Source organism: Piliocolobus tephrosceles, chromosome 1, assembly GCF_002776525.5.
Source record: "Piliocolobus tephrosceles isolate RC106 chromosome 1, ASM277652v3, whole genome shotgun sequence".
Classification (NCBI taxonomy): Eukaryota; Metazoa; Chordata; class Mammalia; order Primates; family Cercopithecidae; genus Piliocolobus; species Piliocolobus tephrosceles.
Genome location: NC_045434.1, coordinates 41515926 through 41533333, shown reverse-complemented (window position 1 = coordinate 41533333; position 17408 = coordinate 41515926). Strand labels below are relative to the sequence as shown.

Genomic DNA, 17408 nt, shown 5'->3' with positions numbered 1-17408 from the left:
ACAAAGCCATATAGATTTGTCCAGGGACTATAGGAAATAATTGATTGTGTCATGGTTCTCTTGGCCTGACTTTGCTCTGGTGGCTATGGCACATGGGGTGACAGATTAACTCTTTCAGGCGTATGGAAAGCATGTTCAATGAATCACAACTTCAGGGCACAGAGTATTTTGATGGTATTTGGAAACATGCAAATATTCTCTCCTTTTTTTTGAGGGGGTGGTGTCTGATGACACCATCCATACTTTTTAGAAGAGACTGGAGTGTGGGTCATTTTCATATCTAAGGCTTTGAAAAAACAAAACTTACGGTAAAGAAACAGATAATTCATGCTAGGTAAAGAAAGCTGTCACAGACAAGCTATAATCCACATATCCACTGAGTGCCAGAAAAGGGAAAATGAGATCAATTAGGGTTACACCTGGGGATTTTCATCCAGACAATGATGACTGCTTCCAAAGGGAGGAGGAGGGGTTCCACCATGGGTAGAGTTCTAGTTGCTTGGAATGGCGTCCTCATGAACACATTTGGTGTTGATTCCTTATCCACATATTTTTTGATAAAGCTTCATTGTGGTACTATTTTTAACCATCACTTTGACTAAGTACAAGGGTTCATTTGTGTTAAGTGGGTGAAGAGTTGACACAGTAGACCTTTTATAACCTGCTAAGGAGGGAACAAGGTCATCAAGACACTAAGCATTCAAGAGCCATGGTCTTCTACTATCACCTTTGCTTCTGTGTAATTTTATTTTTTTCTCAAATGCGGTTTGTAAATCACCTGCAACAGAATTACCTGAAGAGCTTGTTTAAGTACAGATTCCTAGATCCAATTCTAGGCCTGCTGAATCAGAATGCCTATGGCAAAACCAAGAATGGATTTTTTTTTTTTTTTTTTTTTTTTGAGACAGAGTTTTGCTCTTGTCACCCAGCTACACTGGCGCGATCGTGCAATGGCACAATCTCGGCTCACTGCAACCTCTGCCTCCCGGGTTCAAGTGATTCTTCTGCCTCAGCTTCCAGAGTAGCTAAGATTGCAGGTGCCCGCCACCACACCTGGCTAATTTTGTATTTTTAGTAGAGACAGGATTTCACCATGTTGGCCAGGCTGGTCTCAAACTCCTGACCTCAGGTAATCCGCCTGCCTCGGCCTCCCAAAGTGCTGGGATTACAGGTGTGAGATACCAGGCCTGGCCTTACCACAAGTAATTCTGATGTTTGAGAACCACTCTCCTAATGCTGGGTAGAGGAGTGGTTTTCAAAGTGTATTCCTGGACCTGTAGCATCAGCATCACCTCAGGAGCTTCTTAGAAATGCAAATTCTTGGGCCCTGCCCCAGACCTATTGAATCAGAAACTCTGGGAGTGGGACCCAGTTATCTGTTTTAGCAAGCCCGCTAGGCGATGTTGATGCTCACCAAAATCTGAGAAGCACTGGGGTAGAGTACATAGAGTACATCAGTTCCCTTCAGTATCTCTTTACAACAGTAGGGAAGGCAGTCCTTGAGACAGTGTGAATCATTTACAACCTGGGTTTGTTTGTAACCATGAAATTTCAAATTCAAAGGAACTTTATAGGAGATTAAAACACTAGAGATAGGAGATTAAAACACTAGAGAACCCACTCTAGTGTTTTAATCTCTTTCTTTTCCTCTCGTGTTCCCTCCTTTCTTCCCTTCTTTGAACACTTAATAAGTACTATGTACTAGGCAGTAGGGATGCAGGGGTGAATACGAATGGCAGCACCCTATCCTCTTGGAGTTTACAGTCTTGGGGAAAGATATATCTCACATAATTACACTAATAACTGTAATATTATAACTGCTGTAAGTACAGTGATAGGGAGGCACATGGTGCCATGAGACTGTATAATAGAGATTTGAACAAATCTGTGCACCTATTACAAGGTAACTCAGCCCAGATGGAGTACTTCCTTTCTAGGGGAACTTTTGACATCCTGTTGGAGCCTATTTGACTTTAAGATAAGCCCATATGTTAGAAATTTGCTCCTTATATTGAGTCAAAATCTGCCACAGTCTAGATGACACAGTCCTGGCTCTAGTATCTGATTCTCCGTGAAATGAATCCAGTCCTCTGTTCCATTGAAGATCTTCATATAGATAAAGATCTCTTCCTTCTAGGTTTTTTCTTTCCAAGGCTGTGAGATTCTTCATTCACTTGGTCTTCTTCAGAAGTACTCTACTTTTTTCTTTATTTTAAAAAATGTTTGTAAAATATTCTGGTGTCCAGCATGAGCTGGAGCCATGGAATGATGAGCTCAGAGGAGCATATCTCAGAATACATATGTGACCATTCTTGTCCCTGTTATAGTTAACATTTCTGAGGCTCAACCTTACATGCTTTGTGGACAATTGTATCACACCCCTGACTGACTTGCACCAAGTTTGCAACTAAATGGAACCCCAGGGTTTGGGGTTTTTTCTTCAAACTTGGTACCTTTATTCATTCAATTGATTCACCAATTTTTTATTTCATGCCTACTATGTATCAAGCACATATTGTTTACTTCTGTGGACTTAAGTGCAAGATTTTACTTTACTTTTTGGACTTAAGTGCAAGATTCATTTATACATATTGTACTTTATTTTGGATCCTGATTCTGTCATCCACTAAACTGTGAAGAACTTGAAGTTAAAAGCCATATTTTTTCAGCTTTGTATCCTCAGAGCCTAACTCAGTGCCTCATATGTAGTTAGTAAATAAAATTTCATAACTATAACACACACACACGCGCGCGCGCACACACACACACACACTCACACTCTTTTCTAAGTGATTGAACATGTTTTAAGGCGATGCCCTAGAGATTTCCCTCTAGGATGTCAATAACCTCAGCCCTTTACCCAGCACCCATCGTTTGGGTGGTTTTAACTATTTGTTTGTGTCTATTTGCATCATCAGCCAATCTAAATCTCTTTACTGTGCAAATCAAAATCATGCAAGATGTTATAGTTGCCTAGTTACAGGATGTCTCCAACAGCCTTCTAATCTACCAATCTAGTATGTCTATCTGAAGGAAATGAGGTTAGTCTGTCTTCACGCATTCTAGTAGTCACCACTTCCTTTTCACTGTTGACAAATAGTCTTTTAATATTTATTGACAAGTCAATAATTCAAGAGATGGACTGCCTTGAGCAGGACAAGGTAGGCAGTATTTTTCTTTGTGGCCAAAACTTTATCTCAGAACAATGTCTTTACTAGAAATACCTTTCTTCCATTTGTTTGAGAAGTGTTTTATATTCTCAGGGTGAGTTCTTGTATTTTTATACTTTCAACTAGAGCAACACCCCTGTAACTCATCCTTGGGTCCCTGGATCTCCATGGGGTATACATTTTTTCTTGACATATTCCTCCTCTCCTTCTGATAGGGCTGTGTCCACTAACACAGATATGATTTGGTCAGTAGATTAATACTTTAGTATTATAGTTTATAAAATATAATTGAGAGAGCTCTGATAATTTACCAATTTCTTCTAAGTAATGGGGCTGGTTCCCATAAGAATTATCATTTATAATATGGTGATAAGCATTTGCTTAGGTTGGTCATGTATAAATGTGTTTTTAAATAAAAATTTAAACTTTTATTACCATTTCATTAGAATGAGCACCATTCGCTGTTAATTCCAGGGAAGTTTTGTCTTGTTTTATTTTTAGTAATGCCATATCACACTCCATGTGGCCCTCAGTCTGTTCATTTGTAAAATGAAAGATTTGGACTAAGTGATCTCTAATCTATGATCAAACTCTAGAATTATATTATTCTAAACTTTGATAAGGAAAGTCTCTTTTAAAATAACTTTAAAATTAAATGGGACAGGCCAGGCATGGTGGCTTATGCCTGTAATCCCAGAACTTTTGGAGGCCAAGGCGGGTGGATCACCTAAGGTCAGGAGATCGAGATCAGCCTGGCCAACATGGCAAAACCCCGTCTATACTAAAAAATACAAAAATTAGCCAGGCGTGATGGTGGGCACCTGTAATCCCAGCTACTCAGGAGGCTGAGGCAGGATAATCACTTGAACCCAGGAGGCGGAGGTTGCAGTGAACCAAGATCATGCCATTGCACTCCAGCCTGGGCAACAGGAGTGAAACTATGTCTCAAAAAAAAAAAAAAAATTAAATGGAACAACACACACACACACACACACACACACAGAAGAGTGCATGTAAAACTGGTGAAATCTGAATAAAAATGTTGGACTGCAACAATGTCAATTTCATGATTGTGGTATATTGTACTATAGGGTTACAAGATGCTCCCTTTTGGGAAACCCGAGTGAAGGGTGTATATAGGATATCTCTATATTATTTCTTATAACAGCATGTGAAAAATAAGAACTAATAATTTGAGATAATCTCAAATTTGAGATCTTATTTGAGGTAATCTAAAATTATCTCAAAATAAAAAGTGTTTTAAAAATTACATGATAAAATTTTGTAACAGGACTTTAGAGGTAAGTGGCCATTGCTTAACCACATGCTAGCTTAAAGAAACTATTTAGCCTTCCCAAAACTCCATTTTCTTGTCTTCTGTAAAGTGAGGATATTAATTCCTGCCTGATGGGACTGTTGGAAGGATTATATGAGACTGTGTGTGTGTAAGCATCTCACACGGTCCATGCTCCATGGTAGGGACTCAATAAATGTTGATTACTTTCCCCTGTTCCCCTTCTTTGTTCTAGAAAGAAACTGGGGCACACAGCCTCACTGCATCTCCCATAGGAAAGATGACATCTGACCTGAAGTGAAAGACAGTTTAGAAGTGTAACTTAGTGAGATGAGCCCCATAGCAGCATAGTGAGTAATGCTGTTACATAACTTTCACAAATCACCCAGCAAATCAGCTAACAGGGCTTGGCACAGTTTACTGATGAAACAAAATAACAAGGCAGCTTCCAAACCCAGCCTGAGTCCGGGAGTCCCAACACCGCAGCCAGAGTCAGAATCTAGAATGACTCCACAGGCCCTGGAGCTTTGGTGTTTCAGTTGATTCAGATGTGTTATAAATCTGTTTAACTGGAAAAAAACAAAAGCAGCTCCTCTCTGGCTGGCCCCATGAATAACTGTCCCCAAGAGGCCTAGAGAAGTTTTCCTTTCCTTGCAGAATCCTTAATCATCCTTAACCAAATATGAGTTTTCCATGCAGCTGCATGAATGAGGAAGTAGGGAGAAACTAAAGGGAATAGTGCATTCCTAGACAGTTCTTGGTCATGAGGACGTGATGGTTGCATGCATGGCCAAAATGTGTCTCCCCTGTATCTCCCCAAATGCTTATCGTTTCCCAGGGCTCTTTCCTCACTCCTGATCTGGTGAATGTTTTTTATCTGGTGAATGTTTTGTATCAATGAGTTGGCCAGAAACATAGAAGGCAAACTTACCAGGTTTTCAAATGATACTGTGGTATAAGAGAGTCAGGGGACAGAATCACAGTTTTTAAATGATTTCAGCAGGTTCGGGGCTCTGGGCTGATCACAGTAAGTTGTAATGTAATAGGGATAATGTTAAAAATCTGTCCTTCGAAGTCAAAAGCAGAAATACAGGCTAGGAGAGGTTTATATTGGCAAGAGTTTTATATGAAAAACTCAAGAAAGACAGGAGTCAACAGCGTGATGTGGTTGTATTAAAAAAGAGGTTAGAGATAAGAAAAAAAAAGTATCCTTTGACTTTGTATAATTTGCATCAGTCAGACAATACCCAGTCTATTGTATTCAGTTGTAGGGGCCAACTTTAAGGAAGATATAGATACATTCGAATGGATCACTGAGGGAAAGAAGGAAAAGGGAAGGTCACATTAAAAAGATTCAAAAGACATGCTGTTTAAAGAACAGTTGAAGAGAAATAAGGATATTCAGCTGATTACTGTTTTTTTCTCGGGTTACCATATGGAAGAAGAGTAAACTTGTCTACTTTGCTCTGAAAGGGAGAAATGAGATTAATGGGAGAGAGAGTCCATGGAAACAGACTTTGGCTCAATAGAAGGAAATTTTGGAGCAGTTCAGTGACGGAAAGAACTATTTTCATTAAATTGTGAGCTTCCTGTCACTGGAAATAATCAAGCTGGGGCCAAACAAGTGTATGTCTGGGATTCTGAAGGATCCCAACATTGAATGAGAGCTTGGGGTAGGTGACCTTGAAGATCACTTCCAACTCTCATAGTCTGTTATTTAAATTAGCATGAATGCCAGGGCCACTTACAACATGCCAGAGCCACTTTTTCAACTTTTGGCTCTGCTTCTGACCAGCTGTGTGACCTTCAGCTAAGAAATTAACCATTTCTTTTTCCAGTTTCCTCATCCATTAAATGAGAGAGCTGAATGTAGTGATGTCTAAGTTACTCCCCAGCACTTCTATCTCCTCAGGCTTTCTCATAATTATAGCATGCTGGAAGAGTAGAGTTTGGGCTGATAGCTGCTATTTGTTTCTAAGTTGGCTTGCCAGGAGACTGCTTAAAAGCCAAAAACCATTGTTGATTCTGAGGACCATGGAACAAAACTCTCAATTTGCTTATTGGCAGGAGAGTAGGTGATTGTGAACCTGGAATTTGTTCCCATGAGATCTGTGGCAGGAAGTTCATCAAATAACTGCTAATCTCGTTTCTCTTGAACACCTGTACATTCTGACTGAGATCAGCAATGCCTTTGCAAACAACTTAGAAAAAATGAAGTTTATATTACCATTGCAGTACAGTGTTATCTTTTACAAAGCAAACCTTTGTCGTTTATTTGCTTAATGATCTTTTAGTTGCTATTGACCTGTGCTTATAATCTGAAGAACAAATGTATATAAAGCAACTTACTATGTGGCAGATTTGTTCTAAAAGTTTTACATATATTAATTTAACAGTTTACTAGCTGAAAATACAATGATGAATCAGTAGATTAGATCTTTTTTCCTTTATGGAAAGGAAATATTTAAAATCTAGTTTAAGTCTGCCTGAATGGTAGAGTCCAGAATTCAGATCCAGGCCCTCATTTTCTGAGGCTTCATTGTTAGATGAGTATAATTTCTCTTGTGGCTCATTTGATTATTAATAGTTTTCTTCTCTTCTATATTAAGGTATCTCACTTCCACCACTATTACATTCGAGCTCTCCTTCTGGTTCCTTCTTTGACTTCTGTCGACATCCACATCTCCAAATCCCATTTCTTCAGTTACTTTTTCCAAAGATCTTTGAAAATGCAACCATCAGTGGAAGTATCATTGTTTGCTTTGATATAGATACAGAAGGTAATGGACAAGATTTCAAGTGCCTTCTGCAGCTACTGAGGTCAGTAGAGGAGGAAATATGTAAATGTATGCTTCTTATAAGGACATGAAGAATTTAAAAGTTCATTCCCTGGCTTGTGGATCTGGCCATATTCACTTCGTCCAGACACAGTACCATATTTTCTTCCATCTCTTTGTTTTCTTAGGTTGGAAATGAAAACAGCTGTTAAAAATAAGAGCACATGAGTCAGTCTTGAATCCCAATGTAGTAATTACAGTTTCCATCTCAGTTGGTAAAGTCCCTCCCAGTGTACTAAGTCCCATATCACAATCCCCTTGTGGGGAGAACGCTGCCAATGGTATTGTCAATTTTATAGCAAGACTTTAATTTTTGTTTTCCAAACCTCTAAGATTAAACATTAAATCACTTGCAAAGTCAAGAAAAATAACAAGGAAAAAATACTTCGATTTAAAAACTTGATTCTTCGTATCTCAAAATAATAAGAGATATTTATGACAAACCCATAGCCAATATCATACTGAATGGGCAAAAACTGGAAGCCTTCCCTTTGAAAACTGACACAAGACAGGGATGCCCTCTCTCACCACTCCTATTCAACATAGTGTTGGAAGTTCTGGCCAGGGCAATCAGGCAAGAGAAAGAAATAAAGGGTATTCAATTAGGAAAAGAGGAAGTCAAATTGTCCCTGTTTGCAGATGGCATGATTGCATATTTAGAGAACCCCATTGTCTCAGCCCAAAATCTCCTTAAGGTAATAAGCAACTTCAGCAAAGTCTCAGGATACAAAATCAATGTGCAAAAATCACAAGCATTCCTATACATAATAACAGACAAACAGAGAGCCAAATCATGAGTGAACTCCTATTCACAATTGCTACAAAGAAAATAAAATACTTAGGAATCCAACTTACAAGGGATGTGAAGGACCTCTTTAAGGAGAACTACAAACCACTGCTCAATGAAATAAAGGAGGACACAAACAAATGGAAGAGCCACATATCATTGTGTCCCCCAAGAGCCAATTTTATATTTATATATCCCATGCTCATGGATAGGAAGAATCAATATCATGAAAATGGCCATACTGCCCAAGGTAATTTATAGATTCAATGCCATCTCCATCAAGCTACCAATAACTTTCTTCACAGAATTGGAAAAGAAACTACTTTAAAGTTCATGTGGAACCAAAAATGAGCCCGCATTGCCAAAACAATCCTAAGCAAAAAGAACAAAGCTGGAGGCATCATGCTACCTGACTTCAAACTATACTACAAGGCTACAGTAACCAAAACAGCATGGTACTGGTACCAAAACAGAGATATAAACCAATGGAACAGAACAGATGCCTCAGGAAATAACACCACACATCTACAACCATCTTATCTTTGGCAAACCTGACAAAAACAAGAAATGGGGAAAAGATTCCCTATTTAATAAATGGTGCTGGGAAAACTGGCTAGCCATATGTAGAAAGCTGAAACTGGATCCCTTCCTTACACCTTATACAAAAATTAATTCAAGATGGATTAAAGACTTTAATGTTAGACCTAAAACCATAAAAACCCTAGAAGAAAACATAGGCAATACTGTTCAGGACAAAGACTTTATGACTAAAACACCAAAAGCAATGGCAACAAAAGCCAAAATAGACAAATGGGACCTAATTAAACTAAAGAGCTTCTGCACAGCAAAAGAAACCACCATCAGAGTGAACAGGCAACCTACAGAATGGGAGAAAATTTTTGCAATCTACCCATCTGACAAAGGGCTAATATCCAGAATCTACAAAGAACTTAAACTAATTTACAAGAAAAAAACAACCTCATCAAAAAGTGGGCAAAGGATATGAACAGACACTTCTCAAAAGAAGACATTTATGCAGCCAACAGACACATGAAAAAATGCTCATCACCGGTCATCAAAGAAATGCAATCACAACTACAGTGAGATACCATCTCATACCAGTTAGAATGGCGATCACTAAAAAGGTAGGAAACAACAGGTGCTGGAGAGGATGTGGAGAAATAGGAAAGCCTTTACACTGTTGTTGGGAGTGTAAACTAGTCAACCATTGTGAAAGACAGTGTGGTGATTCCTCAAGGATCTAGCACTAGAAATACCATTTGACGCAGTGATCCCATTACTGGGTATATACCCAAAGAATTATAAGTCATGTTACTATAAAGACACATGCACAGATATGTTTATTGTGCCACTATTCACAATAGCAAAGACTTGGAACCAACCCAAACGTCCATCAATGATAGACTGGATTAAGAAAATGTGGTCCATATACACCATGGAATACTATGCAGCCATAAAAAAGTGACATGGATGAAGCTGGAAACCATCATTCTGAGCAAACACAAGGACAGAAAACCAAACACTGCATGTTCTCACTCACAGGCGGGAATTGAACAATGAGAACACTTGGACACAGGGTGGGGAATGTCACACATGGGGACCTGTCACTGGGTGAGGGGCAGGGGGAGGGATAGCATTAGGAGAAATACCTAATGTAAATGATGAATTAATGGGTGCAGCAAACCAGCATGGCACATGTATACCTATGTAACACACATGCATGTTGTGCACATGTACCCTAGTACTTAAAGTATAATTTAAAAAAAGAAACAAAAAAAGAAAAGCACATGGGATGGGGAAAAAATTTAAAAAAGAAACAAAACTTGATCCTTGAAACATGCTCTTTTTTCAAAACTTAATTTAGATTTTGACCAAATCTCTATGTTACTATTAGAAATGTCAGTTACTGTTCCACATTCTTTTCTTCTCTTTTTTTTTTTTTTTCTTTTTTTGATACAGGGTCTCTATGGCCTGAGTAGGCTGCAATTGTGTAATCATAGCTCACTGCAGCCTCAAACTCCTGGGTTCAAGTGATCCTCCTGCCTCAGCCTCCTGGGTGGCTGGGACTATGGGCATGTGCCACCGTAATCAGCTCATTTTTTTTGTAGACATGTGGTCTCACTATGTTGCCCAGGCTCGTCTTGAAATCCTGGCATCAAGTGATCATCCATCCTTGGCCTCCCGAAGTGTTGGAATTACAGGTGTGAGCCACCATCATGCCTGGCCACTGTTCCACATTTTTAAAAATGGAACTTCAGATGGACTTCATGGTGTCCTCACTGTGAATAGTTTTCTTGAGCTCTTGTGGAGGCTAAGCCTTGAATTGTTTTCTCTTTTCTCAGTTCCTGAGGTTTATGATCTAGTAAGCCAATCTCAAATGAGTCATCTACCACCTATTCATTGATTGTTACCTTTGAGAGCAGATTGATCCTCTTTTAGTTCTGCTTAGTTCCCCATATCAACAATTTAGTCTTTTACTGAATAATCCCACTGTCTAAAGCTGTGATGGTTCCTCCTCACCCCCCAAATCAACTGCCTGCAAATCACTAATCTAATGTTGCTTTATGAATGTGCTACTGGCAGGAGAGCTTTGTGCCTTATAGGAGGAGAGTCAGGGAACTTGGCCTTTTCACTCACTTCACTTTGCCCATTTTATTTCCCCTTTCTAAGGCTTCATTATTTATTATTTGATTAGCTTATTTCTGAAGTTCATTTCCCCACGAAGATTTCTATAATTTTGTTATCATTGTGTCCCCCAAGAGCCAATTTTATGTGCTGGAAATGAAGACACTGCATGCCTAGCATGACTTATGGAACTCTGAGAAGGCTGTTCAGCCCCAGCTCCCTCTACCACACCTTAAGTTCCACCATTAGATATTCATTCCTTGTGGTAGGATAGTACCCAGCTCCCTCTACCACACCTTAAGTTCCACCATTAGATATTCATTCCTTGTGGTAGGATAGTACCTCTCAGATATGACACCATTTAAAATCTACTATGTTTAGAAGGGCAAACCCATAAAACTAGTATGTGAGACAATATAGTATCATGATTAGAGGCAAGCTCTGAGGTCAGACTACCTTTCACACCTGGACTGTGCCACTCACTAGCTATATGATCTAGGCAATTAATTCATCTTTGTGTGCCTCAGTCTCCTCATCTGTAAAATGAGGATAATGATACTCTCCTGGAGGGTTTTTGTGAGGTCTCAATGAAATCTGTAAAGTGCTTAGATGAACATTATCCTGCTTTGTAAGTGTTAGCAATTGCTATCTTCATTTGCATATATTTCCATGTTGTGTTGATGCATATTGTATTGAAAACTGATACCGAGTCACAGAGAAATTGTTTTTTTGGGAAACTGGAAGGAGATACTTTGAACACAAGAGGCACTGTTAAGGGACGGCCTGTGTCACAGCTGGCAGTGTAAAGTCGCTGGGTGCCTGCGGGTGGATAGGGAAGCATGTATAAGAGACAGTAAGGAAGGTGGGCCTCCTTCTAGTCCTAACCAGTATGCTCAGTAACTGACAGAATGTATCAGCTAGGATGATGAACAAGTAATGTGATGTACACTTGCAAATTAACTTTGAATTCAGTACTTGCTTACCTTCCTCTGTGTCCCATAATTCCATGCCTTGTCATTTTCAGATAATGCTAGGTCTCTGAGCCATTACACTTGAGGAGCTATGGAGAAATGTAGAGTGTTTTACCTTGCTGAATGTCCTTCCTTCTTTTCTTTAGATTACATGAAGCAGATGACATTTGAAGCCCAAGCCTTTTTAGAAGCTGTGCAATTCTTCCGACAGGAGAAAGGTCACTATGGTTCCTGGGAAATGATCACTGGGGATGAAATCCAGGTAACATGGGGCTCAAAATTTTGGATTCTCTCTATGTTTGGGTATTTGGTTGATAGGAAGTCAGGGTCATTTTGTTAAACAATCAAACAAAAAAGTTGCGAGTATGGAAGATGTGGTTCCACAGGCCATCTCTCTCATGTCTGGAAGCATTGGTCAGGAAACTACCAGGCACCCACTGCAAAGACCACCAGCCTGGGCATGAAATAGGGCAGCCAGAAACATGGCAACTACAGTGGAAAGAGCTGCCTCCACTGTTTTCTATGAAAATAATTACTCTTTCAAACGACCTCATGCTTCCAGACTAGAATCAAGTGTGAGTAGTGAGCAGTAGTGCAAAGTGCATGACAGGGCTTTAGCTAGGGTCAGCAAACTTGGACTTAAGTCATGCCAACTTATTTAACCTCTTTTAGTCTCCGATTACTCCTCTGGAAAAAATAAGAATAGTAATGTTTACCTTGCCTTGTGAAGTGCAGTTGGGGAAGTATTTGGCAAGCAGCTGTCTTCATTGAATTATATGTAAATGAAGTAATAAAAAAACAAATTCAAAAAGCGTTAGACAGTTTTCCATATATTGGATTTATCTTTTCTAGTTTTCTGTGCCCTGTAGTACATTATAATTTCTCATGATCCTGACTAGATGCCAGTCTAGTCTAAGCACTTCAGTGGGTTTCGTACCAGGGACGGTATTATAAATCTCCAAAGGAAACTGCTTTGTGATATGACCCCAGCCTTCATGATGACACCAGTCACATGGCTGCTTCAGCCAAGAACAGGAGGCTGGGTATGGGCATATTTACATAAAGTAACATGGTATTTCAGAATGCTATTTTTTTTTTTTTTTTTTTTGAGAGGAGTCTTACTCTGTCGTCCAGGCTGGAGTACAGTGGCGCAATCTTGGCTTATTGCAACCTCCGCCTCCTGAGTTCAAGCAATTCTTCTACCTCAGCCTCCCGAGTAGCTGGGACTACAGATGCATGCCACCACTCCAGCTAATTTTTGTATTTTTAGTAGAGACAGGGTTTTACCATATTGGTCAGGTTGGTCTCGAACTCCTGACCTTGTGATCCACCTGCCTCAGGCTCCCAAAGTGCTGGGATTATAGGCGTGAGCCACTGCGCCCGGCCCCACTAATTTTTTTTTTTTTTCCACATCTCCTAGGGTACCTCTTTTGGGAGCTAGTGAAATTCATTATTAGAGAACAATATTTGGAGGATGCTGAATGGTGCCTTGACTCTGTGTGGTCATTAAACATCTAGTGCTGAAAACTCATGAGGGAGCTCTTCTTTATTGTTTCACCATATGAGAACATGTGTTTACCATTAGAATCTTCTCTTTCTCTCTTTTTTTTTCTTTCTGGTAGATTCTAAACTCATCTGTTTCCCAACCTGAGACTTGCTTCTTCCAGAATTTTAAACAAGTCTTGAGTTTTGATATTTTGGGGAAGCACAGCCATTCATAAGTCTGAGAGAACCAAATAGTTGTGTACTTATGCCATAAAGAAAAACAAAAGTCTCAGAAGGGGAGGCTGAAGCATTTGACACTGGCTGGCCTGCCATGTAAGCCAACATAGTTAATAGATAGACGAGTAGTCAAATGCCTTTGTGTGATACTTGATAATGTTCGAAACCTAATGGTGTTTGTCTTGCCAATCTTATGAGATGGGTAGGGCAGTTATTATTATTATTTCAATTTTGTAAATGAGAAAACTGAGGGAAGCATATAACAGCGAAGTGACTTGCCTAGTCTCATTCATTCAACTACTATTTACTGAGCGCTGACTCTATGTCAGGCAATGTGCTGGGGGCTAGTGACCCAAAGATAGACAAGACAGAATGGTCCTGGCCCTGTAGAGCTGATAGTTTCAGGGTTACATGCTAAGTGGACAAATGGCAAAGGCAATGATGGCTTCTGCTCCTGGCCCAGTGAAAGACCAACACCAGCCATGGGAATATACTAAGTTACACATTTATTTTTCAATAGCTCCTTGAGTTCAGCTATGCCACTTGCTTCATTTTTTTCTTTCACTTGAAAACGTATGTGAACTTACATTCCTCCATGATGCCATTGAAAATAGGTATTTAGGCCAGATGCAATGGCTCATGCCTGTAATCCCAGTACTTTGGAAGGCCGAGGCGGGCAGATCACAAGGCCAGGAGTTCAAGACCAGTCTGGCTGACACAGTGAAACCCTGTCTCTACTAAAAATACAAAAAAATTAGCTAGATGTGGTGGCAGATGCCTGTAATCCCAGTAACTTGGGAGGCTGAGGCAAGGAGAATTGCTTAAACCTGAGAGGCAGAGGTTGCAGTGAGCTGAGACCATGCCACTGCACTCCAGCCCGGGTGACAATATAAGACTCCATCTCAAAAAAAAAAAAAAGGGAAAAAAAAGAATATAGGTATTTAATAAATCCTTTCTGGGAGTTGAGTTTGAGTTTGTTTTGGCTTTCGACTGATTGTGTGCTAAGTGGTGTAAGTTGGAAGAGACAGAAATGACTCATCCCTTGCCATCATGGTGAGACAAGACACACATAGAAAGCATGCAGAAGACAAGGCACATATGTGTGTGGGTATATGTATATGAGTCTCTATATAGATGGAGATTGTAAAGCATTTGTGCAAGTGGTCATAGTAAGCTCCTAGTTTTGCAGGATAAAAAACATTTTAAATGGGAAACTGAAACAAAACAAAACAAAAAAGCAGAAAAGAGATCAGAAATCACTGGAGTTATCAAGTGTCCCAGTAAGAAGTTTCACAGGGGCTGGGTGTGGTGGCTCATACCTGTAATCTCAGCACTTTGCAAGGCCACGGTGGGAAGACTGCTTGAATCCGAGAGTTCAAGATTAGCCTGGGCAACATAGCAAGACCCTATCTCTTCAAAAAGTTTTCTAAAAGTTAGCTGGGAGCGGTGGTGTGTGCAGGTAGTCCCAGCTACTTGGGAAACTAAGACAGTAGGATCATTTGAGCCCATGAGTTCAAGGATGCAGTGAGCTGTCATTTGTGCCACTGCCCTGGGCAACAGAGTGAGACCCTGTCTCAAAAAAAAAAAAAAAAAGTGGTTTTGCTCCTCCCAGAATTTAAGTGTTTTGGTAGAATGACAGACTCATAAAATGTGAATGCTGGAGGGGCATTTCAGGATTATTTGTCCAGCAACCTCCAGGTGAGAGAAAGAACATTCAGAACGGTTGGCTGAATTCAGAAAGCTAGTCTGCTACAGAAATGCATTTTAAACCAGCTTGGAGAAGCTGGTAAAAGGAAATGGCCTCTAAAGCTTACTGTGTGGGGCCAGGTAAGGATTACGGTTCCCCACAGACTCTTGAGACTTGATGCATAACAGTAAAGCAGTGTCTAGCCGAAGACTCATGGAAAAAAGAGGCCAGGGGGCCAGAGAAGCTACCAAGTGGTTAAAGAAAATGGCATAGCATAAGTGAGTTTGAGAAAATGACATCTTTTGTTTAAAGCACTGGGTTTATTTGCATTTTTTCTTCCTGACTGCTAAGACCTTAATCATAACCCTGTCCTGAACCCCTCTACCCTAGGGGCCTGCATTCAGACTCTCAGCCTTGTTCCATTACCTTCATAGTAATGACTCACACAGCAAGTATGGAAGGCCCTCATGGCGATGGTTATTTTAGGCAAGTGTCCAGGCAGAGCAACTATCTCAGAATAACTTGCCTGGCAGACTGTTAAGATGAAAATATTTGTATGCCAGTAAAAACATCAACATATTTTCTACTTGTCAATATAAATATATCAAATGAGATCATGAGGGAAAAGGCTTTGCAACTGTAAAGTATCTCTAGCTATGTTATATATTTATTATTAGCTTTTAAAATACCAAGATGGGCTAGAGAACAGCTCATAATTCCCACGGAACAGTTTCAAGACAAACAAAAAACAAAAAAACAAAAAACTACCTACATTTTTTAGGCCTTGTCCTTATGCTCCAGAGTTGTCTTTTGCTGAAAGATCTTAAGTGTGATTCCTTTTGAGTGGATTCTTTCACCCACGGCCACTCAGTAACACAAGGGGCCTGAGCCAGCAGCCTGATGAGACTGCGGGGCCTGCTTCAGGAAGGAGGGTAGGCTCTCTGGACCTCACACCTTCCTGACAGCTCAGCGTCTGAAAGGAGGCACTGTGATATGGCCTTCAAGGGGTGATCCCAGGTTTGTTAGTTTTGATCAACCTAGTGACATGTTTAGTTTCTTACAGGAGTGATAGAATTTTTAAATCTCCAAGTCCTAGTAGTTAAGTATACAAAACACTCCCCTTGCCACCACCCCCCATTAAAAAAACAAAACAAAACAAAACAAAAACTAAAGTGGTATTTTTAGGTCACTTATGTTAAAATTCAGTGGATACTGTTCTGAGGGGAGGAGCTAGGTAATTCCTTCATTAGTACAATTTATTTATTAGGCTAGCTACTTTCTCTAGAAAAGCCCAAGGGCTTAGGACTCTGCTTGTGGAAGGCAGACATGGTAGGGAATGCCAGAGTGGGCTCTGGGGAGGTGACAGGCAGCACTCGATCAGGGCAGGGTGGGGCTGAAGGTTGGAGGATGAGGATGGTTGTTGGGATGAGATGCACTTGAGCTTCAGCACCCATAGGCTCTGCTGCCCTGTGGCCATTTCCTGAGCCCCACTCCCTCACTGTATTAGTCCGTTTTCATGCTGGTGATAAAGACATACCCAAGACTGGGCAATTTATAAAGAAAAAGAGGTTTAATGGACTCTGAGTTCCACGTTGCTGGTGAGGCCTCACAGTCATGGCAGAAGGTGAAAAGCACATCTTACATGGCAGCAGACAAGAGAGAATGAGAGCCAAATGAAAGGGGAAACGCCTCGTAAAATCACCAGATCTTGTGAGACTTATTCACTACCACTAGAACATTATGGGGAAACTGCCCCTAGGATTCAATTATCTCCCACCAAGTCCCCCCCAACACATGGGAATTATAGGAGCTACAATCCAAGATGAGATTTAGGTGGGGACACAGCCAAACCATATCATCCCTCCCCCCGCCGCCCGCCACTTGTAACCCACTTCCACCCCCTCTTTTTCCTCCCAGACATATTTCCTTTAATTCCTTAAGTTGTAAAATAAAACCAAATTTCTTGGAACATTGTGTGGGAAAGACAAGAAAACTATATAAGCCCACCCAAATGGAACATTATTTTTCTTTGGCCTTTATATATAACATTTTCATATTTTCAAACCCGTTTCACACTTATGCTAAAATTCTAACCAATCTCTGCAAAAGGATGAATTAGGACAATTCTTATGACCCTTGAGTTTCATAATGTCAACGCAGTGATTTTAAATTCTGGCATTGGTCTCCCTTCCTCTTGGCTCACTCTTCGCATACCACACTTTGGGGAGATGTGTTCCAAACAAGAACTTATCCCATTGAGCAGGGTGGGCTGGTGGATTATTAACTACCTACTG

At 40.2% G+C, this 17408-nt stretch overlaps 1 protein-coding gene across 1 annotated transcript in view; it reads left to right on the top strand.

Annotated features, from left to right (window-relative positions):
• Positions 1–17408, top strand: part of NIBAN1 (niban apoptosis regulator 1) — a 173145-nt gene that overhangs the window by 122321 nt on the left and 33416 nt on the right. Inside the window, exon 6 of the mRNA XM_023203447.2 lies at positions 11852–11967. Coding sequence (XP_023059215.2) covers positions 11852–11967 — 116 coding nt within the window. The remainder of the gene's footprint in view (positions 1–11851; positions 11968–17408) is intronic.